The sequence below is a fragment of the Phoca vitulina genome, unplaced genomic scaffold (assembly GCF_004348235.1).
Source record: "Phoca vitulina isolate PV1807 unplaced genomic scaffold, GSC_HSeal_1.0 scaffold31, whole genome shotgun sequence".
Taxonomy (NCBI): Eukaryota; Metazoa; Chordata; class Mammalia; order Carnivora; family Phocidae; genus Phoca; species Phoca vitulina.
Genome location: NW_022589734.1, coordinates 28,309 through 53,943, shown reverse-complemented (window position 1 = coordinate 53,943; position 25,635 = coordinate 28,309). Strand labels below are relative to the sequence as shown.

The window sequence follows — 25,635 nt, the reverse complement described above, 5'->3', positions numbered from 1 at the left end:
CCCACAAGGCAAGCCCAGTCCATGTGCCCATTCTGGAGCCCATCTCTCCCCAGCCTCCCCAGCACCCTCCTAACTGGTCCCCCCCTTTCGTCCCTCCCCCACCCACACCCCATCCTCCATAGCCAGCCAACCTAGCTCTTAAACATGTCAGCCTAATTGCGTGGCCGCTTCTGTTTGATAGGTACTCCAAGGGCTTTCTACTGACTTAGAATAAACCCCCTGCGCTACCAGCCCCCCCACCCCAGGCCTCTGCCCGCACCACTGGCTCCTCACGGCAGGCAGGTCTCCACACATCCCCTCCTCAGGGAGGCCTTTCCTGTCCCCTCACCTAGCCCCCCCCCCCCCCCCCCCCCCCCCCCCGCCCGCCGTCAGGTTCTATCACGTCACTGTAGCTTTTCTCTTCATGGCAACGCTTGCCTGGTCAAGCCCACCACTGTGGCCCCTGAGCAAGGTCACTGGCTGGCTCTGAGATTCCCAGCGAATGAGTGATGTTGTATATTCCTCCCTCCTGGCACTGATCATCTTCCAGAGGTAAAGAGTTTTCAAACAAAAGCTGAGAATAAAGAAAACTGGAGCTTCTCAAAAAACTTCCCAAGCAGCCTGGGAAAGGGGTTTTTAAAAAGGTACCACCACCTAGAGAAATAGCTGCGTGGGACCACTTCTCGCATTTTCCAGACAGAGATGGCCGCAGGGCGAATTCCCTCCCATTCCCAGAGAGAACACGGCACCTACTGTAGTCATCTTTATTAAGCCACAGGGTTCACAGGCATCTTGGTGGCTGGTGTCCATGAGGGCAGCTGGCTGACCTCCCCGCCCCCGCCCCCCTTACCCCCAGCTACGCAGAGTGCCCGGCTGCTCAGCGGCAGACCGGTGCAGGACAGTTCTGGTTGTCTCCTTGAGAGATAGCTTCCTCTTTGGAAATGGCCTCACTCAGGCCCTGCAGATCATCGAGCAGGACAGAGAGGGATCCTGGGAAAGAAGACCCCAAGGGGGGCGCCTGGGTGGCTCAGTTGGTTAAGCGACTGCCTTCGGCTCAGGTCATGATCCTGGAGTCCCGGGATCGAGTCCCGCATCGGACTCCCTGCTCAGCAGGGAGTCTGCTTCTCCCTCTGATCCTCCCCCCTCTCATGCTCTCTCTCTCTGTCTCATTCTCTCTCTCAAATAAATAAATAAAATCTTTAAAAAAAAAAAAGAAGACCCCAAGGGATAGCAGCCGGACTGGAGAAGGCTGTTGGCAGCTCCGGTGCAGAGAACAGGGCTGCCATCAGATGGGAGGGTTATGAGGGGGAGGGTTCTCTGGCCCAAGGCGGGCATGGATGAGAGAGGCCGTGGGCCTCGAAGGTCATGGAGAACGACGCTCATGCATTAAGAGTGCCTAGAGGAGAGATTCCTCAAGTCCCACACATCTGTCCCTTCCTACATGGGCCATACCTTTTATGGACTCCCTGGTGGGGGGCGCTGCCGCTGGAGGTGCAGGCGCCGAAGGCCCTGGGGCCCGAGGGCTGGACTCCACACACTTCCCCTTATCCAGCAGGGAAGGAAAAACTGCCAACAGCCGCTGCTGCTTGTAACGGGAGAGGAGACCCTCCTGCTGCAAGGTGGCCTGGGAAGGAGAGGGTTAAACGCCACCTAGCCCAGGCAGAGCCGCCCCTCCTCCTTCTCCCCTCCACGCCCCAGCCAGCTCAAGGGCCCTGGCCTCTGCTCTCCCCTACCAGCATAAAGTTCTTGTCCCTCTCTAGCTCCTGCAGGCGCTGGGTCAGCCGCAGCCCCTCCTCCTTCCGGGCCTCATCTTGCAGGCGCCTGAGCTCCTGGTTCCGCTCCTTCTCCCGGGTGGCTTTGCGCTGCATCTGGCGCAGGGAGACCACTATGTGGAAGCCAGGGCACAGAGGGCACAGCTGTGGGGCAGCCCAGTGGCACTGAGGCACCGTGAGAACAGGACTGGAATCTTGGGCAGGAACACTGGGCCCTGAGCTCTACAGCTCAGGGAAACCGTTTTGCTCCAGGGCGGTCTCCTCTGTACGGTGGGAGCGGTGGCTGATGCTCTCTGACCCTCTGACTCCGTGAACCCAGAGTACCTTCCCCATCCCTGAGCCTGCCTGGAGCCGCTTAGGGGAAATCTGAATATGAACTGGATATTCGATTTTGTGCAATTAGTGTTTCCTTAATGGGTGACAATGACACTGAGGTTATATAAGAAAATTTCCTCTACATCCAAGTTATATCCTCTTTGTAGGAGATGCAGCTTGGTGATCGTGATGTTTGTAACTTACTTTAAATGATTCCCAAAAAAATGCATGTATCAGTGTATATGTATATATGGATAGAGCACATATGGCAGAAGATTAATAACTGCTGGGTGCCCGGCTGGCTCAGTCGGGGGAGCACATGACTCTTGATGTCGGGGTTGTGCGCTCCAGCCCCATGGTGGGTGTAGAGGTTACTTAAAGAAATAAATCTTTTAAAAAATTGGTTAATAGGGGCGCCTGGGTGGCTCAGTCGTTAATCATCTGCCTTTGGCTCAGGTCATGATCCCGGGGTCCTGGGATCAAGCCCCACATCGGGCTCCCTGCTCGGCAGAAAGCCTGCTTCTCCCCCTCCCACTCCCACTGCTTGTGTTCCCTCTCTCGCTGTGTCTCTCTATCAAATAAATAAATAAAATCTTTAAAAAAAATTGGTTAATAACTGTTCCATCTAGTCAGAGGAGGTACACAAGTGGGCATTATGTGGCTCTTGTAATCTGTCCAAGTATTTGAACTTTTTCCTAATAAAACGGGGAGGAGCACCTGGCTGGCTCAGTCAATAGAGCATATGACTCGATCTTAGGTTTGTGAGTTTGAGCCCCGTGTTGAGTGTGAAGATTACTTAAAAATAAAATAATAAAAAAAAAAAAAAGTTGGGGGTAGACACGCACAGCAGAGAACACCGTGTAAAGATGGGAGACGGAAGGGAGTGATGTGCCTACAAACCAAAGGATGCAACATATTGCCAGCAACCACTGGAAGGGAGGAGAGAATCATCAAATATAGACTGTCTCTCAGAACCTCTAGCAGGCAACCAATCCTGTCGGCCTCTTGAGTTCAGACTTCTAGCTTCCAGCTTCCAGTACTGTGAGAGAATAAATTTCTATTGTTTTAGGGGGAAAAAAAAAAAGAAAGAAAAAATCTGGGGCTAATGGTTGGTGTGAGGTTGGGATGGCCGTTGCCTTTGTGGAGGGGAGTGGCTGCGCGGGACCCAGGCGGCTCCAGGGCCGGTCACATGCTGGTGCTGGGTATGGGTGCTGGCTAGAGGAGTGTGTTCACCGCCTGAGTATTGATCTGTACCATTTCTTGATAACTTCATTATTTGCAGCTTTAAAACAGCTTTAAAAAAACCTTGTGTCCACCACTTCCTTCTCCCCGGATGCCCACGCCCGTCCCAACAAATCTCACCTGCCTTGCCATGCTCCCTCCGAGCCTCGTTCAGTCTCCTCTCTGTTTCTAAGAGCTGTTCCCGCAGCCTAGTTTCCACTTCAGCCACCTTCTCTTGCAGAGCTGGGGGAAGGTGCAGATGGGGTGTGTTGCGGGGAGCGTCGCTTCTCGGCTCCCCCCCACCAGCCCTCCACGGTACACCCATTGCCCCTGCTGCACACCTTGCCCATACATCTCCTGCTGCTGGGTCAGTTCCTGCCGGAGACTGGCAGCCTCCTCCGTGCTCTCCTGCTGGCCCTGGCGAGCGGCTTCCAGCTGCAGCCCCACACCAGCCAGGGACTCCTGGGTCCGCCGCAGCTCCTGCTCCAGCTGCTGGGCGACCTCGCTCAATTGCTGCCGCTCCGCTTCCCCTGTGAAAAGGTGGCGCTCACAGGCCTCTCGGTGCCCCAGGCGCCAGCTCTCCCCTCCTCTCCATCCCCAACACACCCAACTCTGGCCCCTGCTCCAGCTCAGTGACTCCAGGACCAGGCATACCCTGCTCGCGGGCCCAGCCCACCTCCTGCTGGATGATGTGGGCACTCAGCTGCAGTTCTGCATCCAGGCGGTTCCGTTCTTCCCGCAGCTGCTCCAACTCAAGGCTCACATCTGTGGCCGGCAGGGGTGGGGGACAGCTGGGGCGGGGAAGAGAAAGTCGGGAAATTACCCAGCCTGATCCCGAAGCCCCCATCCCTCTTCGGTCCTCACTGTTCGGGGTCCCAGCAAACAACACCTAACCCCCTCCCATCCACCTCCCAGCGCCCCAAACTTCACCTCTCCTGGCGCAGCCGAGCAAGGGCCAGTTTTCGAGCCATCAGGCCTGGGTGAGAAAAGGCAGAAAGCAACAGAGAGGAGTTCGAGGAGGAGAAAAGGGAAGGGGGGGAGTAGGGGGAAGGATGCCCAGACTGGTGACAAGTAGGCATTAGGATGGATGTGGGGGGCGAGAGCCGGAGGGGCGGGAGTACAGCGTGGCCGTCAGTCGCCCTACCCACCCCGAATGGTGTGGACCCTGCGGATGGCATAACTGACTCGGCTGCTGAGGCAGGGCAGCTGGGCTGTGGCGCGTTCCACTTCAGCCACGGTGCTCTGGAGCCAGGTCTGAAAGCTGGAGGAGGCACAAGGTCACTGACCCTTCAACCCCACCTCATTCCCTAAAGGACTTGATGTGACTTGTCGGGACAACTCCTTCTATCCTATATTGCTAAGTATGTGGAGAGCAGGGAAGAAAATCCTAGCAGGGAAGAGAGAAGCTGAAGCCAAGGGTTGGGGCCAGTCATGTCTGAGCTTTCTCAGCCGATGAAGAAGAAAACCTGAGAGCTTAAGCCCTTTAGTGTTTGTTAAAAATAATCCCGTTACTCATAACGACAGCACAGCTATGCTTGGTCCCAAAACCTAGGGTAAGCTTCTCATCTGGGTCCTAGCAATCAGTGTCTTTAATAAGAGCAGTAAAAACAACAACAAACTTCAAGGAGTCACACCTGATTTGGACCCAGAGCCCATAACACAGCAGAGTTCAGTACAAACAATTCTGCGGGGGCTAAAACGAGTGCCATAAAGCTGGCTCATCTCTAGCCGATTTGGACTTTTCTGCCTGCAGGCCCCTGGACATGTCTCCTGGCTCTGGAAGTCTCCTGGTGCTGTATGCCACGTTTGGGTGTATGAACTTAGGTACATTTTCCTCAAGAACAAAGGGCATAGCTTCCATCAGTTTTCTAAGGAGCCCTTACCCCAAGAAGGCATTACATGGCAGTGTATCTTTTCAAGCAACCTGCAAAGTTTATTTCTCATAACCTATTTTTTGATCACTAATATGCATTAGAGATCAAAGCTATCCTAACAATTTCCCGATGACAGTGAAGGCCAGATCCATGTGCTTTATCAGCTGGCTGTGCCCAAAGCGGGACCAGCATGGCTCGTCAAAGCGGAGAAGCTTACGCAGGCCCTGGGAGGAGGGCCAAGGCAGCATCCCGGGGCAAGGACGGAACTCTCCGGGAGAGTCCAAGTCTGTATCAACTGAAAAACAAGCAGACGACAAAGGCTGACAGCACAGCACAGACCCTTTATCTAAAAATTGTCTGAGCAGGTGTTTCCAACACCTCCTGTGGCTCTTACAAACCCATTTTCTGATAAAACCTCCAGGCCATCTAGACACACACAAACCTGACAACAATCTGAGTGTGGGTTGTTTCAAGCCTCGTGGACTGTGGCCATCAATCATTAGCAAGAACCATTTCAGTGATGTCCTAGTGCCAAAGTAAAACCCTGTGCACAGTGTACCTTCCCGTTCTCCTGGAAACAGGGGGCATGCACAATGAGTAGAATCTGGGTGGTTCATTATAGCTAGTCTAATTCTGTGCAAAGTGGAAATTTTTCATAATTTTTTAAGTGAAATTAGTCCTCAAGGTACTAGCCCAATAGAAAGTGATGGTGGAGGGGCGCCTGGGTGGCTCAGTTGGTTAAGTGTCTGCCTTCAGCTCAGGTCATGATCTGAGGGTCCTGGGATCGAGCCCCGCATCAGGCTCCCCGCTCAGTGGCAGTCTGCTTCTCCCTCACCCTCTCCCTCTGCTCCTCCCCCCACTTGTACTTGCACTCTCCCTCTCTCTCTCAAATAAATAAAATCTTAAAAAAAAAAAAAGTGATGGTGGGCAAGGACCTATCCGACACCACAATTTTGCTACACCGATAATTCTTCCGTGATCCGTCCAGAACAGCGTCACGGTAACAGTAAACATTTAGAGTCAGATGACACGCCAGGCACTGTGCTGGAGGTCTACGAGGACCACGTCAGTATCCCCAAGTCCAAAGCTGAGGAGGGCTGTTACCAGCACAAAGAAGTGTGTGTTCCTCCTCAGAGGTCTTTCTAAAGGTTATAAAACAGGCGTTGAGAAGGAAACACCCCGGAAGTGGGTATGAGAGACACAGGCTGGCAGACGATTAAGAAGGAAACCGGCATACATTTTAGATAGACCATCTAGTAAACCATAGGTGCACAGCTTTAGAATATAGGTTAAATTTGGTTGCAACGAAACAGTACCTGCAATATTTTAAAGAAAGAAAGATGGGAGTAGCCACACTCTCCATCCTCGAGCAACTCTGAAGGTGGCGATCCTCCCAGGTGAACCAAACTATAGGAGGAAGCGTGGCCTCACCTCCGACCAAACACGCATGCGAGGCCTAACAAGCAACCCTCGTGTGAACATGGAGCGGGCTGCCCCAGGGAAAGACAAGCACAGGGACTCTTATAGGGCCAGACACCTCTCACCCTGCACCCTCCAACGGCCAGCTTCCCAGCCCCTCTTGCCTGGGCTCTTAAACTCCATGGTGCCCAGGAAGCCGGGGAAGCAGAAATGCTACTGCACGCCCCTCCATCCCAGATACCTGCTCACAGAGCCGGCCACCAGCTTCAGCTGCTCCTCAGCCATGGCCGTGTGCTGCTGCTTCCGGCGCTGGACCTCCTGAGCCCGGCTCAGCTCCAGCTGCAGGGCCTGGGAGGGATGCAGTGAGGAGAGGGGTCCCCTCGCCAGTGTTTTGGGGGGAGTGGCGGGAGGGATCCCTGACCCGCCCCCTTAGCCTCTGCCTGGCTCAGCCACAGACCTTGGCACCCATCCGCTCCACCTCCACCTCCGCGGCTTTGTCCTGTAGGGAGCGCTGCAGGATGGCCTGCTCCTGGCTCTGGGCCACAGCTCTTTCCTGGAGCTCTGCCACCTGGAGGGCAGCGGGGGGGGGAGGACAGGACAGGGCACAGCTAGAGCGGAAAGCTGCAGGGGGGCACTGGGGATGGAGGTGCTGGTGCCAAAGTCTCTGAAAGAACATCATGCAGGGAGACAAGCTTGGGTTCCTGAGAATGGGGTCTGAGTCCAGGTTTCCTTCCGGAAGCATGTTCCATGTGCCCACACCTTGAAGAAGCTCGCTGTGACATACCCACAAAGACTGACCGCCTCTGCCCATGCCACCCATGCTTGGCCACTGTCACCTCCTCAGAGAAGCCGTTCCTGAGCATCCTGCCTAAAGCCGGCCCACCCCATGGTCTCTTTCTGTCACACTTTTACACTTTTCTTGAAAACACACATAATTACTTGACATCATCTAAGTGCTTGCTCCAGAATGTAAGCTCCATAACAGCAGTGCTCGCCTCTGTCCCGGGCTGTGTTCCCAGCACATGGTAACCACTCAATAAATCTTTGTTGGATAAGTACCACCCCTACGTAAGGAGCCAGGAGCCGGGGGGAGAATTCGGGGAGAAAGAGAGTCAAGTGACCTGTCCCTTCAGCTGCTCCACGCAGCCTCTGTGCTCCAGCTCCTGGGCCTTTAGCTGCACCAGGAGGGCAAACACCTTCTCCCGCCAGCGCTTCAGCAGGGACTGGCACTTCCTGGTGAACTCGGGCTCCAGGGCATCTGAAGGCTGAACCTGCGGGGTGGAGGAGGGGTGGCAGTGTGGGCTCCTGGGGCAGCAGAGCAAGGAGGCGTGTTTTGGGCCTTTTTTTCTGTCCTGCCCAAGCAAGAAGAGGTGTTCACCGACAAGAAGATCCCAGCAGGTTCTGGCAGCATGCCGACCGCTGGTACCCACAGGAGCCCCTGGGGGCGAGGGGCCTACCTTCCTGGTCAGCTCCTCCTCCTGGATGGTGAGGATGTGCGTGAGGCTCTGCACACGCACCTGCAGCAGCTCCGCTGTGGTGCGCAGGCCGTCCCGGTCCTCCTGCAAGTGCTGCGGGTGCGAGAGGAAGGGACAGCAGTGGCCTCCGTGGGACCTTCACGCAGGCCCACAAGCGGCCTCCGGACGCTGCCCCTTGTCAGCACTGCCTTCTCTCCTGGCCACCCCTCTCCCAGGATCTGATCCCTGAGCCCCCCCCACCCCACCTCCAGCCCCCACCCAGATGCACCCTATACTCTCTCACTTGCATGGTTTCTAGAAGCTCCTGTCGCTCCGATTCCCAGGTCTGTCTGTGGACCTCAGGAGGGACTTGCTCCCCCACATATCTCCTTAAATTCTCAACCAAGGTCACCTGTGCCTCTAAGTCTTCTTGGGTCTTGCTAGGGTTGGGGTGGGAACAGGGCAGCCATCATGAGGCACCTGGGAGACCCGCCGCACCCACCACCCGCCAGGTCCCCCTTTAGCTGCCCACCCCCACCTCACCTCAGCTGCTTCTGTAGCACCTCAGCCTCCGTCTGGGCCGCAGCCAGCTCCTTGGCTTCCCCGGCCCTCCTGGTTTCCAGACTATTCAGAGACTTCTCCAGGCCCTCAGCTTTGTTGGTCAAACTGGAAAGAGCCTCCTGGTGAGCCTGGGTCAAGGAGGAGAGCTGTGGAGAGGAGAGAGGGCACAGCACGGGCCAGCTCGCTCCCACATCTGGACTTTCCAAATCTGCTCCTGCTCGGGCCTTGTCCCTGCACTCCCATCGTCTGTAGCCTTAGACAACCACCCAGCAAATGGCCCAACTGCACATGGCAAAATGGAGACCGACCTCAGTGCCTCACCGCCCTCCATCCTCCTGCCAGTCCCTCAGCAGTTCCTGCCGGGTCTCCCCACTAAAGAGCTCTTCACTTCTGTCTCCACCGCCACCGGCCCTTACAAGCCACCCTCATCTCTGCACGACAGCAACAAACTCCTGACCAGTCTTTGAAAGCCTTCAAGGCAGCGGGGCGCATGGGGGGCTCAGTCGGTTAAGCGTCTGACTTTGGCTCAGGTCACGATCTTGGGGCCTGAGACAGGCCCCGGGCGCAGCGGGGAGTCTGCCTGTCCCTCTCCCTCTGCCCCTCCTCCCATTTATGCGTTCTCTCTCTCTAATAAATAGAAGAAAAAGTTTAAATAAATAAATAAACCCTTCAGTGGCTTATCACGGCACTCACAGCAAAGCCCAGCTTCTGCTCTCTGCCTGTAAAGTCAGACATGCCTTGGCCTCTGCCGCTTCTGAGTTCAGCTCCTACCACTTGGCTTCTCCCAACTCCTCAGACCTCGGGCGACGTCACCTCCTCAGAAGGCCTCACTGGGCCCCTACCACCTGCTCCATCCTACCACCTGTTCCAAGTCCTTTCAGCTCTTATCGTCATCGGGAATGATCTTCTCCACAGCTTAGTGTCTGCCACACTCTGTTCCAAAGGAAGCTCTAGGAACCTTGTCCTTTTCTCACTGTGGCTCCAACAGTGGTGAGGATGTGGGAGACACGGCAGGAGTGGAGGGACGGCTGGCCGAAGAAGGAGAGAGGCTGCCCTCTAGCCCTAGCTTCATACCCTGAAGTGGTCATTTTAGAATGAAATCACAACACTGGTCTATCTATCCATCTATCTATCTATCATCTATCCATCTATCTATCCATCCATCCATCTATCTAAAGTAAGCTCTACACCCAACATGGGGCTTAAACTCACCGACTGAGCCAGCCAGGCACTCCACAAAACTGGCCTTTTTAGACATAAAATACAAATCTGATCATGTCATTTCCCTATTTAATACTTTTCAACAGCTGCTCATTGCTCTCAAGGTGAAGTACAAAGTTCTGAACAGGTCTCGAGGCCTCCCCATGCACACACCATCCAGGGCCCCTCTCATCTCCTCACTCCCCACATGCTGCCAAGTGTCGCCAGGTCCCATCACCTCCCCACATGCCAGCTCACCAGCCAAGTCCTATTCAGCTCAAATGACAATTTCTTATCATGAAGCATCTTTCATAAATCTAAAGGCCATTTATATTTTTCTTTGAACTATCTCCTGTGTCCATTTTCTGCCTAGATTGCTATCCTTCCCTTATCAACTTCTAGGCACACTGTATATGTTAGGGACATCAGCCTTTTCCTGTGATATGAACTGTAAATATTTTTTATCATCTGTTCTTTAATTTTACTTTTATTTTGTCATTTCTAAATTTAGTATTATAAAGCCAGTGTATCAATCTTTCCTTTAACGACTCCGGATTTTGATTCATAGGCAGAAAAGCCTTCACCAATCTGAGGTTATAAAGGAATTCACCCAGGGGCACCTGGCTGGCTCGGTCAGTAGAGCATGCAACTTCTGATCATCAGGGTCATGAGTTCAAGCCCCATGTGGGGTGTGGAGATTACTTAAAAAAATAAAATCTTAGGGGCGCCTGGGTGGCTCAGTCATTAAGCGTCTGCCTTCGGCTCAGGTCATGGTCCCAGGGTCCGGGGATCAAGCCCCACATAGGGCTCCCTGCTCGGCGGGAAGCCTGCTTCTCCCTCTCCCACTCCCCCTGCTTGTGTTCCCTCTCTCACTGTGTCTCTGTCAAATAAACAAAATCTTAAAAAAAAAAAAAAGGAATTCACCCATGTTTTCTTCCAATATCTTTATGGTTTCATTTCTTAACATGTCAACTGACTAAGGTGGTGGTATTCCCTAACCCTCCTGTCCATATTAGGGCTCCCTGTCCTTCTCCTGCATGGCATTTCTCCCAATTGCAATTAATTAATTAGGATTAAACTAGGTGTTGAATGTGCATGCCCCACACTAGGCTGTCAGCTCCACCCACAAGGACTCAGGCTGATTTGCCCACCCCAGGGTCCTGGTTCCTATCTCAGAGATGGTAAAGAGTAAGCACTGATAGGGGCGCCTGGGTGGCTCAGTCGTTAAGCGTCTGCCTTCGGCTCAGGTCATGATCCCAGGGTCCTGGGATCGAGTCCCACATCGGGCTCCCTGCCCGGCGGGAAGCCTGTTTCTCTCTCTCCCACTCCCCCTGCTTGTGTTCCTGCTCTCGCTATCTCTGTCTCTGTCAAATAAATAAATAAAATCTTTAAAAAAAAAAAAGAAAAAAAGAGTAAGCACTGATAAATGCTTCCTGAATGAGTCATCTCCCTTCCCCAGTCCACCCTCTCCCATCCTCCTCACCACCCCGACAATGCTCCCACATGAAGTGAGTACCCAGAGTGAAGTAGGAAGACAAAATACTTCCTACTGGAAGGGGAAGGAGGACTTCAAGTGGTGGGAGGTCACCTGAGTCCTGGGAGAAAAAGTACGACCTTTATTCAAAGACCAAAACACCCAAATCCATCTTTCCAGGTCCTCTGATCTCTCGCCTTCACCAAACATCTCATCACTCCACTGCTCACGGGGCCTTTTCTGTGGAACCTGCTCTTTGCTGGGAAGCTTCTTCCCAGTTCATCCACTGTGAAGCTAAGCCCTTCTCACCCCCACATTCACCTGCTCCTGGTGCAGCCTCTTAACCTCCTCCAATTCCCGCTGGCTCCCCTCTTCCAGGTTCTTTCGGACAACCTCGGCCCCAGCCAAGGCAGCACGCAGGCCCTCAGCCTCAGCTCGGCCGGCCTTCTCCGCCCGTGCCAGAGCCTCCAGCTCCATGGCCTGGGCCTCCAGCCTCATCTTCTGCTGCAGCGAGGTCTCCCGCAGGACTCGGACCTCCTCCTCAAGCCGCCGCAGCTCTTGCAGCTGCCGAGAGATCAGCTCAGCCTGCTGGCTCAGGGCATGTGACCCCTCTAGCTCCACAGACCTTCAAAGACAGGTTAGCACAGGTGAGACCTGTCTCTGGTGCTGGGAGGGTGGCGGAGGGCACAAAGGGACACAGGAGAAGGAGAGGAGGATCCCTCTGCTATTGTGTGTGGAGATGGTGAGGATGAAGTTGGGCCATGGGGGTCTCTGCATCTGTATCACCGCTGTCATGTATCATGGCCCTACTAAGCCTATTAGGTCCACTATCTGGGCTCACAGGACTTAACGGCTAGCTGAGATCATGGAACACGATCTCTGCTGAGCTACATACAGGCAGATGCATTAAACATCAAATGTGCACATCATTAGGCCACACATTCTAAAATGGAGGGGTTGGAAGACACCCAGAGACTTCTGAATTCTGATTTAAGGGCAAGGAAAAGTTGCGAGGCAGTTTCAGAGAAAGAGAGGTCATGGCTTCCAGTATCAATACAGTGAGACCAGATGCTAGTTAAAAGCATTTATTGAGTGTTAGATATCCTGTATGAGGAGTTGACAGCACATCAATAAATTACATAGTCTACTGGTGTCTTGTAAAGTTTAAACCAGCTTATGATAACATGGCTCTTGACATAACTCCCTCACTGAGGCCCAGAACCACTCCTTTTTTCTTTTAAAATGGTGGGGATCTACAGCCTAGAGCTATTAGTTGACTGGCCCAAGGACCCTAGTTGGTAGCCAAACTAGCATCAGAGTCTTTGTCTCCTGACACCCACTCCAGGGCTCCCCTTTTTGTCATCATGCTCCTTCCTCTTGGACAGGGTTCAAGGTAGACCCATGTGCAATCCCACTCCAGAGCAAAATGGCAGAATGACATTCCAGTACATTTGGGAAAAGACACACAATGAAACACCAAGAATAAGAATCAGAACTTTTACAGACAAAACATCAACAAATAGCATGGCCAGCTCTAATGGCAAGCACTCCATCAGAATGAATCCAACACTACCACAGTACAGTCTATACTCCTAGTTTGCACTTCATTATCTTGCCTTCTATTATGCTTATTACTGTCAGCTGTTGGTCAATCTACCTCTTCCCTTAGGATTTTTAATTCACTGATATCAGGATCTCATTCATTTTTGTTACCCCCATTCCTAGCATCTAGCCCACTGCCTTATTACTTATACATTATAAGTTCCAGTAACTGCTTATGCAAAAATGCACAAATTAGGGAACTAAAGGCTGAAACGGGGTAATGAATCTATTTCAGTGAAGAAGGGTCACTGGTAAGCAAGCCTGAGAAAAGAGCAACAATGAATCCCTACCTGCCTCTCCGCCCTGGCTCCTGCCCATTGCCAGAAACATCCTGTTCCCACATGACCACTTGAGGTCTCTGGTTGTCTGGCCGCCTCTCTGAGACATCTTGATGGGTTGAGGGTTGGACCAGGGGCATGTCTGAAACCCAGGTGGGAGCCATTCTTGGTACAGTTGGAAGGGGACGAGCTTGGAAGTGGGATGGGGGAATCAGCCCAGTGGAACCTGAGGAATCACAAGGACAAAGATGGTCAGTTTCCTAAGGAGAGACAATCACCAGTCCCCTTGCGTGGTCCCACTGACCTGAAGGTCGAAACATCTCCACATTATTTGAAGTCTCTAGATTCTGTGTCCAGCCATCTGTGTTTCCCTGGACAATAGGAGAAACAAGGACACCCCGGTTCAATTTTCAGGCCACCTTCCAAAGAGAAAGCCCCTACAATAATAAAGTCATAATCCTTTAGTAACTTCCCAAGAGAAGGAGGAAATACCCAAAGATCTCTTGCTTGACCCAACCTGGTTCCTGATAGAAGAACTATGGCAATAGCCATGAGATGGAGGGAATTCACTGAGACAGGCTGAGAGGGAGCTCTTGGCCTTTACTCATACTTTTAGAATTCCGGGCAGAGCCTTTACCCTCCTGCTTAAGTTTCTACGGTCTCTGCGGTTCCTTGTCGGAGGTGAGAAAGGAGGTGTGCGGCGCAGGGGCTGTGCACCCAGTCTCCAGAGTTCTCTCCATGGCTCAGCAAGGCCTTCCGGAAGCCCATCCAGACACCACCAAGCCATGACTCCTGGCTCCTTCCCTATTAAAGCACTGGCCCAAGGCCTGGCCCCAGATGAATGTGGCCACATAAAGGGCAGGACACCTCCACAGGTCCCCTGGGAATCCAGGCAGCCTAGACCCGTTGGCAGAAAAGCCAGCTTCCTCACATCTCATCCAAACCCTTCCAGCAACTTTCCTCAGTTTCTCTCTACTATGCCCTCAGCTGCCATTCCTGTCCCCTCCCCTCCTCTCTCCAGAGTCCTAGAGCACAAGAGAGGTCTCTTCAAGGTCTCCCTACCCTCCCACCAGAATTCACCTATTTCCCCCCGCTATCTGGGATTCCTATCAACCCTCCCTCACAAGCTCATCCGCTTTTTTCCTGAAGGAATTATTCTGGTCCCTCACTCCCCCCTCATCTCCCAACTGCCTGCTCCAGCTTCGCTGCACTCTAGCAGGCTCTCACTTCTCTTTCCACCCCACCTCCTCTCCCCCAGAAACCCGAGTCTTCACCCTGCTGGACCCCGGGCTCTAAGGCTGTTCGGACCACCTCATCTGTTCCTTTACCTGGTCCCTGTACCCCTCTCCCCCTATGGACCCCGGAACCCACCCCCGTACCCCCTCTCGGCCCCTTCCCGCCCCCAACCGACTCTTCCCGAACGCCCCTTACCCAGCGCGAGAACGCCCTCTGCCCTCTAGCCACAACCCCTACACCTCGCTCCTAGGCGCGGCCTCCGCCCCTGACCGCGCCTGCGCAAAGCGGGCAGCTTGGCAGGCCGCTCTAAAATCGTTTCATCCGGGGAGGAGGGCAAAGAGGTGCACGCAGGCGCAGTAGTGTCTAAAGCCGGGCCCAATTGCGGCGTTGAGGGACGTCTCCGCGCCCTGGCGGCTCCTCCCAACTCCGGGAACCCGGGAAAACTTGTGAACTAATCAGAAAAAGCGGAAGGCGGGAGGTCGGAGACACTCCCAGAGCGCCGCCCAATAGAGCGGAGGGGGATAAATGAGCTGGCCAATCAGGAGTGGCACGGAGGGCGGGCTCGCTCTGCGCGGAGTTCGGACCCGGGAATTCCGAAGGCGGGGCGGGCGCTGCCCGCGCGCGGAGACCGCGCCCCTCTCGATCCCGGCTTCTTCGCTGTCAAACAGCCGCGGTAGCGCCAGCTCGGGCCCGAGCCGGAGGGGTCCGGGGGCCACCGCACACTCTAGCACTGCCTGGAGAGGAGACTACTTGGAGACTGCACCGCGGTAGATCGGAAACGGGGCTCGCAGGGGAGGGAAAAGGCTGGGTTTGCCTTGCATGATCTCGGGGAGCTCTTTCCCCCGTTTTTGTCCCACCCGGAGAAGCTGGGAAGTCAGGGTTTAGATCTGCTTTGTCGGAGAACGTAGGGACCATTTTCACTGCCTTTGGGGGGATGACAGTGGATTCCCTTCCCACTGGGGTTAAAGGTAACTAGTTATGAGTGAGGGATTGGCCCGAAGGGCGAGGCGTGAGCGAGCAGGAGGGTTACTCTATTTGGATAAGCGAGTCTGACAGGAAGCTTTTCTCCAAATTACACTGAGGTGACAAGTTAGTATTGTACAGAAGCAGGAATCCCTCTACACACATCTAGTTTGCATTTCCCTGGAAGCTGCCTAATATATTGTTGCCTTGCACAGATTGAGTCTCCCTGAATACTTTGTGGCCTGAGGATCCGGTTCAACTAAAGTGCCATAGGACGTGTTCGATTTTGCACTTCACTGGGACCTTCCCTGAATTTTTCCGTTGCAAAGCTGCTTGACAGTTTTGTTTGCAGCGCATGCCTAGGCTCCTTGCACTCTGAATTTGCACTACTCAGGCCTAGGTTCTCATCTGAGCTTTGCCACTGAACCCTGGTGAAAACTCAGGCCTGTGCTCAAAGTTGAAATTGCACAAAGCACAGCTCAAATTTGCATCAGACAGAAAGTGAACTCAGGCCAGCGTGCATGGCTCAGGTGTGGGAAAGGTGATGGACTCCTGAAGTGGAAGAGGTGGTGCAGAGGGGGCACCACCCATGCTGCCCTGCTTCCAGCTGCTGCGCATAGGGGGAGGCAGGGGTGGTGATCTCTACACCTTCCACCCCCCTAGCGGGGCTGGCTGCACCTACCGCTTGGGCCGTAGGGCCGACCTATGTGATGTGGCTCTGCAGCCCCAGCGGGAGCCTGGCCTCATCTCTGGAGTCCATGCAGAGCTGCACGCTGAGCGCCGGGGTGATGACTGGAGGGTCAGCCTGGAGGACCATAGCAGCCAAGGTGAGCAGTGAGCAAGGAGGCCTTGCGCCTGGGCAGTTGCAGTTCTGGGCTGGAATGAATTAAGGGGCTCCACAGGGACCCTGCCTGCCTCCCAAACTCCCTGTCAGGTTGGATGGACGGTTGTAGTCCAGACCTGCATCTTCCCACTAAAGGTGTGCAGTGTCAGAAGCTCTCTGTGGGGCTGACCCCTGATGGTCCCTGCCTAGCTGGAACCATCTAAACAGGGGCTGGGAGGTAGATCCAGGGCCTGGGCCATCATCAGGGAAGCATCACAGTGGGGATATTCTGGAGCCATTGGGGGCCAAGCTCAGATGACTCAGTTTCCAAATTTGCTGATGCACCTTGTTCTTGTCTGAAGGCAGTTATGATATGTTGGATTATGGGTGGCTTTTTTTTTTAATTTGAGAAAGAGAGTGAGTGAGAGAGAGAAGGAGCAAGGGGAGGAGAAGGGAGAGGGAGAAGCAGACTCCCCGCTGAGCAGGAAGCCTGATGTGGGCTGGATCCCAGAACTCTGGGATCATGACCTAAGCCCAAGGCAGATGCTTAACCGACTGAGCCACCGAGGTGCCCCTTGGATTATGTTTTAATGATCAGGGCATATGTCTTACTCCCTGACTTGCAGGCATTTGCAGTCAACCTCAGAAGGCCTGGGTTTGCCACTGTCCCCAGGTGAAACTTCAGGCCTGTCCCTTCACCTCTCTGGGTCTCAATTTCCTCATAGGTAAAATGTAAGGCTTTGTAAAGTTTGTTTTGGGAACGTTGTGGAGATTAGATAATTATAGTAGCCAACATTCGTTTAGTGCTTACTGAATGAGCCAGGTACTGTTTTAAGTGCATTGAAGGTAGGTGAGCACTAATATCATTCCCATTTTATAGACTAGGCAAATGAGGCACAAGGTTAACTTGTCCAGGTAACATAGCTGGTAAGGGTGGAGCCAAGATCTCAACCCAGATAGTCTAAGGTATGCCAATAACTGTTTCTGCACTGGAGCTGAGTGTGTCTGAGAATGGGACCTCAGCAGTGAGGGAAGGAGTCCATTCCTCCGTGTGCCCTGTGGGAGGGCATAAAAATTAAACTTGTTCCCAAATCACAAGGAGCTTAATATCTGATATCACCTGCTCAGGGACTTCGGAGTGAGAATTTGATGACAGGTGTCATGTTCTCATGTTCCCTAGAAAATCAAAGGAGGCCAGATTTCTTCACTCCTGACTGGTCATTTCTGTTTTTGTCATTCTCTGTATCTGTCTGGTGCCCTGCCATCAACAGGGACTCTGGTCAATAATGTCCGACTCCCAAGGGGTCACAGGCTGGAGTTGAGTGATGGGGACCTTGTGACTTTTGGCCCTGAAGGGCCCCCAGGAACCAGCCCTTCGGAGTTCTACTTCATGTTTCAGCAAGTCCGAGTCAAACCTCAAGATTTTGCGGCCATTACCATCCCGAGGTCTAGTGGTGAAGAGGGAACCAGGGCTGGCTTCCAGCCTATGCTGCCCCCCCAGGGGGCCCCACAGCGCCCCCTCAGCACCCTTTCCCCTGCCCCGAAAGCCACATTGATCCTCAATTCCATCGGTAGTCTCAGCAAGCTCAGACCTCTGCCCCTCACCTTCTCCAGGAGTGGGGGTGAGCCACAGAGCCTGCCTGTTCCCACTCCTCCTGGGGAGGTGGGGACCACCCCTTCTGCCCCACCCCCAAGAAATCGGAGGAAATCGGCTCACCGAGTGTTGGCAGAGCTGGATGATGAGGGCGAGACTCCTGAGGGCCCCCCACCAGTCTTTATGGAGCCCAGGAAGAAACTCCGTGTAGAGACAACCCCACGGACACCTGGTGGGTAAGTGGAGAGATCTTTCTCAATTTTTAACTCCTTTTTGATTCCTTTTTAGAGCCCCAGGCTGGGAGGTGGCCCTCTGCTCTGGGGATAGGAATGGGAATGGGACTGGGAAGTGGACAGAGCTGGAACAGATGTTGGATTGGCAAAACCTGGGTTAGTTCTACTTTTGTGTTTCACCACTAGTCTAGTGAGTCTATCGAGGTTCACTCTAAGATTATCCAGGGCAAAGTTCTAGGCTTCTTCAGGTTTCCAGTGACCTGGTTTTTGTGTCACTTTCTTCAGAAATCGACGTGGACGTCCTCGGAAGCACCCAGTGAGCACTCCCAGGGCTCCCCCTGCAGTTGGGGGTGGGGAGCCCTGTGCAGCCCCTTGTTGCTACCTACCCGAAGAAGAAACAGTTGCCTGGGTTCAGTGTGATGGTTGTGACGTCTGGTTCCATGTGGCCTGTGTTGGCTATAGTATCCAGGATGCCAGGGAGGCTGACTTCCGGTGCCCAGGGTGTCGTGTAGGCATCCAGACCTAAGGCCCACCACCAGGGCACCAGAAGACAGAGAGCTGGCATCTCCAGGCCACAGGTGGACACGGTGGGGCACCAATGGACCTCCTAAGAAATGCCCCCTTCTTCCCTTGCCTCCCCAGGGTGGGGAATGACTATAGGGGAAGTGTCCACTGCTATGGATATTGACTCAAGGCCTGAAGCAGGCCCTCATGGCCAAGGTGACAGAAGAGATGGTTTCCTGCCAAAGATACTGCGGCCTCCGGGAAGTTGCCAGCAAGCTGGAAATTCCGTTACAAGCTGTAGTTCCTTGTCATAGGCACTAGAATGTCTGTGGTCAGAGCACCCATCAATTGCAGAGGCCGTGCCTGGGCGGACAGAAGCCTCAGTCTAGGAACAAACAAGTGCTTAATGATCTTGGATGGCATCACTAAGGCATTCTGGGAAAACCTAAGGCACGGCCTCAAAACTTTTACATTGTGGCTAAACCACTGCCACTGGCCGTGATCATGACCTGGTTTTTTAGAGCTTTGCTTCTATTTCCAAATAAAGAACAAGCAGCTTCACTCACTCCTAGATATTTATTCTTTTTCCAGGCCTGGTACTCCTTGCTTTCCTGTTCTTGAGAATGGTTATGGTCTGGAAAGCTTAATTGACTCTTAGGGGAAGAGACGAGCAAAGCACAGAGGAGTATGAACCTGCTCACTTGACACAGAATGGGCTGGAGGTGGGAGACTGGAGAAAAAGTAATTCAGGTTCCTAGTTTAAAGGAAAAACAGATCCACGGCCATTAAAATAAAGTAGATGGAGTTTGGCAGAGGATGCCAGAGGATACCTACCCGAAGAAGAAACAGTTGGATGGCAGATGGATCTGGCAGAACCTTTGGAAAAGGTACTACCAGGGGAAAAGAGAAAACCTGGTACACCAGCTAGAGCAGGTGCTCACCGGTCTAGTGTGGACCAGCCTTGTACAGTACCGGATTCTCTTCTGTGAGCCTTACACCAAGCCAACAGTGTCAAAACGGTATTTCTGGAGCTCTTATGAGGAAAGCCTTATCCTGACCTACTGCAATCTTTAGGTCCATTGCCTTCTATCCCTACTTGACTTACCGACCCAAGTGCCCTCCCCATCAAGGACAAGGGCCCCGATTAAGTAATAGCAGAACCAGGACAAAAACATGGGTGTTTGTTGAGTCACTCATGGACAAGGTAGGCCAAACCCTTAAGTGGAAACCAAATGGACTTTGGTATCAACAAAGCACGAGATGGAGTTTCTAAGTTGGGACAATATGCAGAAGCAAAGCATCTAAAGATGATTCCTTAGTATAAAGCCATTAAGGACACTTCCAGAGTTGAGCGGGGAAAGCAAAAAGTCCGCTCCTAATAGGGAATGGGCTATAAAAATCAGGCATTCCAGGGGCGCCTGGGTGGCTCACTCAGTTGAGTGACTCTTGATTTCAGCTCAGGTTGTGATCTCAGGGTCCTGGGAGGGAGCCATGCCTGGAGTCTGCTGCTCTTTCTCTGCCCACCCCGCTCCTATTCTCTCTCTTAAATAAAATCTTTAAAAAATAAAAAATAAGGCATTCCACTTAAATTTCCCCAGGATTCTAAGTCATAGGCTCCGAGGAACTAGCTCACACCTATCGGGGTCTTCTACAAATCAGTGGGTTCCAATACCGGCTCTCCCTCTGACATCATATGACTGAGCAGTTTAAATGGCACCTTGGTTTCAGGGTCACTGGGTTCTAAGAGCTGTTAATATCTAACTATTGGGTATCCCCATCCCCTCTTTAGTAACCAAAGGAGGACAAACCAAAGACAAAAGTTATCTACCTACTGTGTCCCAGGCTTCTTTATTTAAGAAAGTGATGTGGGGATTAAAAACAAGAGCATCCTTGAACTTCACCTTCCCTCCAACCAGTCCCCCCAAACTCCCTGCCCCCACACCCTTTGTGTTCCCAAATCCTTTCTTAGTGAATGAAGAACTTAATCCCAAAGCCCTGGCACAAACACCAGGTTCTCTTTCCCTCGCTCTCCCCCTTCCTCGGGCCCCCACTCCTGGGAAGGCCCGGCATCTCAGTTTGAATGCATGGGAGAGCCCAGAGTGGTGACAGACACAGAGGGAAAGCCTTCACCCTCAGGGAAAGGGACTGAGGAGTACAGCGTGGTGAAGTGAGGGCCCCCATAGCCTGGGGTACCAAAATGGGGCCCTGGTGCCAGAGGAAAGGACACTGGTGCCCCTGAGAAAGGGGCCCCAGCAGCCTCAAAATCCTCTCGTTGTGAATAGTCACTGCTTGATCGTTTGCCCTTCTGCCGACGATTGCAGAACCACACTCGGACCACCTGGGATGGAAGACACAACGTAGAGTGACACTCGATCCTAAGCTCCGGGAAGCAGGGCTGGCTTTGCTTAGTCATTTGGCCCAAAGCCGACAGATCTAGAGCGGTTGGAGGGCAAGAGGCAGAGCCAGCGAAAGGGCGGTGGTGACCGGGAAGGAGGGGGGCACACAGGGACGGGGCACTCACGTCCTTCTCAAGGCCGAGCTGCTGGGCAATGTGGCTGATCTGCTGCAGGGTAGGCTTCGGGCACTGCAGGAACATGTTCTCCAGGTTGCCCCTCACGCGGTTCTCGATACTCGTTCGCTTTCTCTTTCGGGCCTGCACGAGGGTCTCTGCTTTGCATATCTGGCGAGGCAGGGAGGGAGGGAGTGGCAAGGGAGGAAAATGGAATGGCAGGCTTTGAACGTGCTGAGCACCACCAGGGTAGTGACTCAAGAGCAAATTGCTAAGGGGGCACTGCCCGGAGGGGTCGCCAGCACCAGATGGTGTGAGAAGGAATCCTGGAAGGGTGGGTCTAGACAGGCGGTTCTGGAGAATCCTGAGGAATTCTACTCCATCCCATTGAGGTAAGATTACGGCCCCCATGAAGGAGAGCAGCAAACCAGGGAAGGAAGCATCAACAACTGGGCTAAGACTCGGCAGATCCCTGAGCCTCCCTCCCCACCCTCACCTCCTGTAGATTTTCGTTGTTGTCAGCTTCCTCCACCCACTTCTGCAGCAGGGGCCGCAGCTTACACATGTTCTTGAAACTGAGCTGCAGAGCCTCAAAACGGCAGATGGTCGTTTGGCTGAACACCTTCCCTGCGGAGGCCAGGTGCAAGAGAAGCAAGGTGAGGCAGAAGGCAATACCTTCATGACCCCAAGACCCAGGGCCTCCTCATTGTTTCCTGCCTTCCCAAGATCCCACACCGGGATCCCACTTCCTCCCAGAGGGAACTCAAGGTCCAAGTATGTTTTCCCCCTCCCTCTCTACCCTCTTTCATATGGGGGGGGGGGTGAAGCCTGCCCCTGAAACACCCTTCCCTTGCTCCCCTGGTGGGAAGAAAAGCCCCAAGTCCAGGCATGTTCTTCCAGGGAAGATGTGGCCCCTGTGTTCTGTGGGACAGGACATGGTGAGGGAGACCCACCAAAGAGAACCCCCAGGGTGAGCCCCACATCGGCCTGAGTATATCCCAGGGTGATCCTCTTCTGCTTAAGGAGCTTGGCAAATTGTTCCAGGTCTTTCTGCAGAGCTTTGATGTCTTGGGACTGCAGTCAAAAAGGCAGAGGACATGTAAGAACACAAACGCATCAGCTGTCAACCCCCCTTCCCATCTGGGCCCCAAGGAATGGTCTGTGGGAGTATCTGCACCCAGACTGCCCACCAAATATGGAGTAATAACCTATCTACCAAAGTTGTTCACCCCAGAAAACACATCCAGCAGATGCAGTGCACCACGCATGCACAGACAGAAAGGCAGGCCCTGCCTCCACGAGAATGAACACCTGTCAGCTTATGAAGGGAGCTGCTGCCGCTTCGCTCATTAATACAAAAGATTTCTGACTCAAATATTATCCCAATTTGAGGCAGTTTTGAGACTAGAAAAGTAAACGGCACCATGTCTCTAATTCTCATTTCCATATACTCTGCCCCAGTTTGCTTCCAGGGGATGACATGGCATGTATACGCAAACACACTACAAAATACATGTCCAAAAAGTGAAGGGTATACAGTTCGTGCTCATTTTTAAAACTGGGTTATTCCTTATTTTTACTGTATCTTTTTGCAACATATAGGCATTCTCCTTGATTAATTCAACAGATGTATTGCCCTTTCTATAAGCCAGCGGCTGTGCAAACTGGACAGAAAGCCCTGGCTTCAGGGGGCTTCCATTCTAACAGGGAGAGACAATTATCCAGTACGTTACTATGTTAGAAGCACTATGGACAAAAGCGAAGCAGGGTGGAGGACTACAGAGTACAGCAGTGTAGGAGATGATGGGGATGGGGAGAGTTTTAAGTAAGATAGAGAAAGTGATGCTTGAGCAAAGGGAAAGAGCCAAGTGGAAAGGCCCCGCGGTGGGTGGAGCAGGGTGAAAGAGTGAGGAGGCAAGGGATGAGGTGAGGAGCTAAGTCAGGGGGCGCAGGGCAGATCTTGTGGATGCTGCAGTGCATGAGACGGGGAGCTGCTGGATGGATGTGTGGAGTAAAATGATCCGATTTTAAAATGTTCACTCCAGAGGCACCTGGGTGGCCCAGTCGTTAAGCGTCTGCCTTTGGCTCAGGTCATGATCCCAGGGTCCTGGGATCGAGCCCCGCAACGGGCTCCCGGCTCAGCAGGAAGCCTGCTTCTCCCTCTCCCACTCCCCCTGCTTGTGTTCCCTCTCTCACTGTGTCTCTGTCAAATAAATAAAATCTTTAAAAAAAAAAAAAATGTTCACTCCAGTTGACGTGTTTACAACAGACTAAGGAGGCAACTGCAGTGCGCCCACCCCACCCCCAACAGACGGGGCGGCTGGGACCAGGGCGGTAGTGATTGCTTCAGGGTGTATTTCCAAGACCAAGATAGCTGGGTTTCCAAAAGATGGGATGTAGAATGTGAAAGCAATGAGGATGACTGGTTGGGGCCTTGAGCGACTGGGTGATGGTCGGGGTGGAGCAGTTCATGAGCCATCCCAGCAGGAGACAGAAAATGTGGTAGTCCTGTCTACAAGGGTAGATGAGAGGAAGGGAGGAAGGAAAGGTAGACAGAACAGAGGGTGATGGACTTAGCCCTGGGGCACTCCCATGAGGGCGGGTGGCCAAAGGGACCAGAAGAGCAGCTAAACCTATGTGCAGTCCTGGAAGCTTTGAGGGAAGGATTCCAAGGATGGTCGATCACACCAAATTCAATAGGCCAACTTCGGCTCAGTCAAGGCTTCAGAGCGCTAAATGTCCTCTGCTCCCCATCATGGCTTGTCCAAATCCTACTTACGGGATCTGAAATAAGGTAACCCCGGCTCAGATCCTAACTTCATCATTTGGTAGTTAGGACCCGTGAAATAGGCTGGTAATACCTCCCTGGGAGATTTTGTGCCGGTTAATGAGATAATGATGTAGGCACTGAGCACACAGCCAGGCACTTAGGAAATGGACCACAATTGGCAGCCATTATCATTCAAGGCTCAAACAAAGTCTAGGGCCACTGGGTCGGCTGAAGCGCTCACACCTCCTTCTGTGAGGTCTAAGGGCTTAGTACTTGATCTCTAATTGCTTACACTTGTCTTTGGAGGACAGGAAGACACATCCTTAAGAGTCCTTTGGCAGGGCTGAACGCATAAGTCTTTCAGTGCCTCAGCAGACCCTATGTTTGGGGAATGGCCTGGAGAGGAGTTCTTCCACCACTTGGTTTTTGTCTTGTCCACAATTTACGGAATTAAGGCTGAAATCGGTTAAGTTCTCTACAAGTGGGGGCCAGGGTGTGCACTTTGCATAATGGTGACTCACTAGCCCCGAGGCAGAGGTCAAGGGAAGACAAGCCCTAAACTTGACGGGAGGTAAACCCAACCCCACATGTCCGCACACACAGCCCAAACAGGAGCTTCTATCAGAAATCAGTCCCACCCTAGACTTTCAGGAACAATAACCCTGGGATAAGCACTGTTTTTGCCCTCAGGCCACACTCAACCCTAAGGCCAAGATCCTGAACCTGGTGGTAAGGATCAAATTTTCAAGAAGGGCTAAGGGTGGGAGAAGGGGCTCAAACCCCAAGCTGGGTCTGGTGCTGGGCTGGTAATAAGTGAGTGATCGGACCCTGCTCAGGCCAGGCCTAAAAGTGGAAAGCAGCTACTTGACAAGGGCCAGGCGGGAAGAAGGCCAGTCTGGGGCAGCTTCCGACTCCCCCCAGGGCTGCCCCAGCCCTCACCTGCCCCTTCTCTCTGAATTCCGGCTTCTGGTTCCCACCTTGCCCGTGCTCTCAAGCCACACAGCCCTCTCTGCCCCGGGCGCCGCCCCAGCCTGCTCCCCTCTTGCGTTCCAGGCCTAGGCAGCTGTAGGCGACCACCTCCCCCTCCCGTGGCCGCCCCCTGCCCAGCCCGGCCACCTCCCCCGCCAGTCCCGTTTCAGCTCACTCGCCTCCTCGGGGTTTTGCTCCAGCTTCTCCTTGTCCGGCTTCACAGCCGCAGGTGGGGCAGCGCAGGGCTCGGGGGAGGCCCCCTCGGAGTTGCTCTCCACCCCGGCTCCCCGCTCGCCCTCCGGCTGAGAGGTCTCCAGGCCGCCTTGGGGCACCAGCCCCACTCCAACCTGAGGTCCACAGTAGGCCATCCCTCCGCAGAAGTCGTATGGCGGGGGGCACGGGGGAATCCCCCACACCTCCGCGCCCGGCCCAACCCCCGGCCCGATTCCCGACCCGCCGGGAGGGCCTGGGAAGCTCAGCCAGGTCCGAGGGTCAACCCAGCCGGGCTCCGGCCCTCCCGGCCCATCGCCTCCACCGCCCGGCGGGGGCGAGAAGGCCAAGTCGGAAGACAGGTGTCCCGCCATGGGGAACGGAGGCGCCCCAAGCCGGGGGCCTGGAAAAATGAGGGCTCTCCAAAGAACTGCTCAACACCTCTCTCCCTCCCCAATCCCACCCACTAGCCTTGACCTCTGGCCCCGCCCCCTGGATGGGTGGAGGAGAGGGCGGTCGGGGTGGGAGAAACTGAGGCGAAGGGTGTTTGCCTGATGGTGGCGGTGGTCCGTTGCGAGGGCGGAAAGCCGGGGACCTCCGCCTGGGTGCCTCTGCAGGCCCTGGACCCTTGATGCAAGCCCGCCATTCGGACCTTCACGTCCAACTCCCGACGGC

General features: G+C 53.7%; 3 protein-coding genes across 6 annotated transcripts; 1 reads left to right on the top strand and 2 right to left on the bottom strand.

Moving 5' to 3' along the window:
* Window positions 1-736: 736 nt before the first annotated feature.
* Window positions 737-14,705, bottom strand: CCHCR1 (coiled-coil alpha-helical rod protein 1). 4 transcript variants are annotated; one of them, XM_032424951.1, is made up of 18 exons: window positions 14,581-14,705; window positions 13,454-13,586; window positions 13,162-13,375; window positions 11,591-11,894; window positions 8,578-8,741; window positions 8,339-8,474; window positions 8,038-8,148; window positions 7,702-7,851; window positions 7,038-7,148; window positions 6,822-6,928; window positions 4,436-4,548; window positions 4,218-4,263; window positions 3,942-4,078; window positions 3,629-3,817; window positions 3,429-3,530; window positions 1,713-1,864; window positions 1,432-1,603; window positions 737-969 (listed from the first exon to the last, which is right to left on the bottom strand). In XM_032424951.1, the coding sequence occupies exons 2-18, from the start codon at window positions 13,467-13,469 to the stop codon at window positions 857-859; spliced, it is 2,337 nt and encodes a 778-aa protein (XP_032280842.1). In that variant the 5' UTR covers window positions 13,470-13,586; window positions 14,581-14,705; the 3' UTR covers window positions 737-856. The 4 variants fall into 4 exon arrangements, 3 of the variants coding, with proteins under 3 accessions (XP_032280842.1, XP_032280841.1, XP_032280843.1); XM_032424950.1 differs by having other exon boundaries at window positions 13,454-13,520; XM_032424952.1 differs by lacking the exon at window positions 14,581-14,705 and adding an exon at window positions 13,787-14,002 and having other exon boundaries at window positions 13,454-13,520.
* A 1,232-nt stretch (window positions 14,706-15,937) lies between these two features.
* TCF19 (transcription factor 19) lies at window positions 15,938-19,277 on the top strand. Its single transcript, XM_032424943.1, has 3 exons — window positions 15,938-16,175; window positions 17,443-18,001; window positions 18,284-19,277. Exons 1-3 carry the CDS (start codon window positions 15,938-15,940, stop codon window positions 18,522-18,524), a joined length of 1,038 nt encoding a protein of 345 aa, XP_032280834.1. The 3' UTR covers window positions 18,525-19,277.
* Window positions 19,278-20,334: 1,057 nt separating this feature from the next.
* POU5F1 (POU class 5 homeobox 1) lies at window positions 20,335-25,334 on the bottom strand. The gene is made up of 5 exons (XM_032424930.1): window positions 24,930-25,334; window positions 21,965-22,085; window positions 21,508-21,638; window positions 21,024-21,182; window positions 20,335-20,840 (listed from the first exon to the last, which is right to left on the bottom strand). Exons 1-5 carry the CDS (start codon window positions 25,332-25,334, stop codon window positions 20,574-20,576), a joined length of 1,083 nt encoding a protein of 360 aa, XP_032280821.1. The 3' UTR covers window positions 20,335-20,573.
* Window positions 25,335-25,635: the final 301 nt, after the last annotated feature.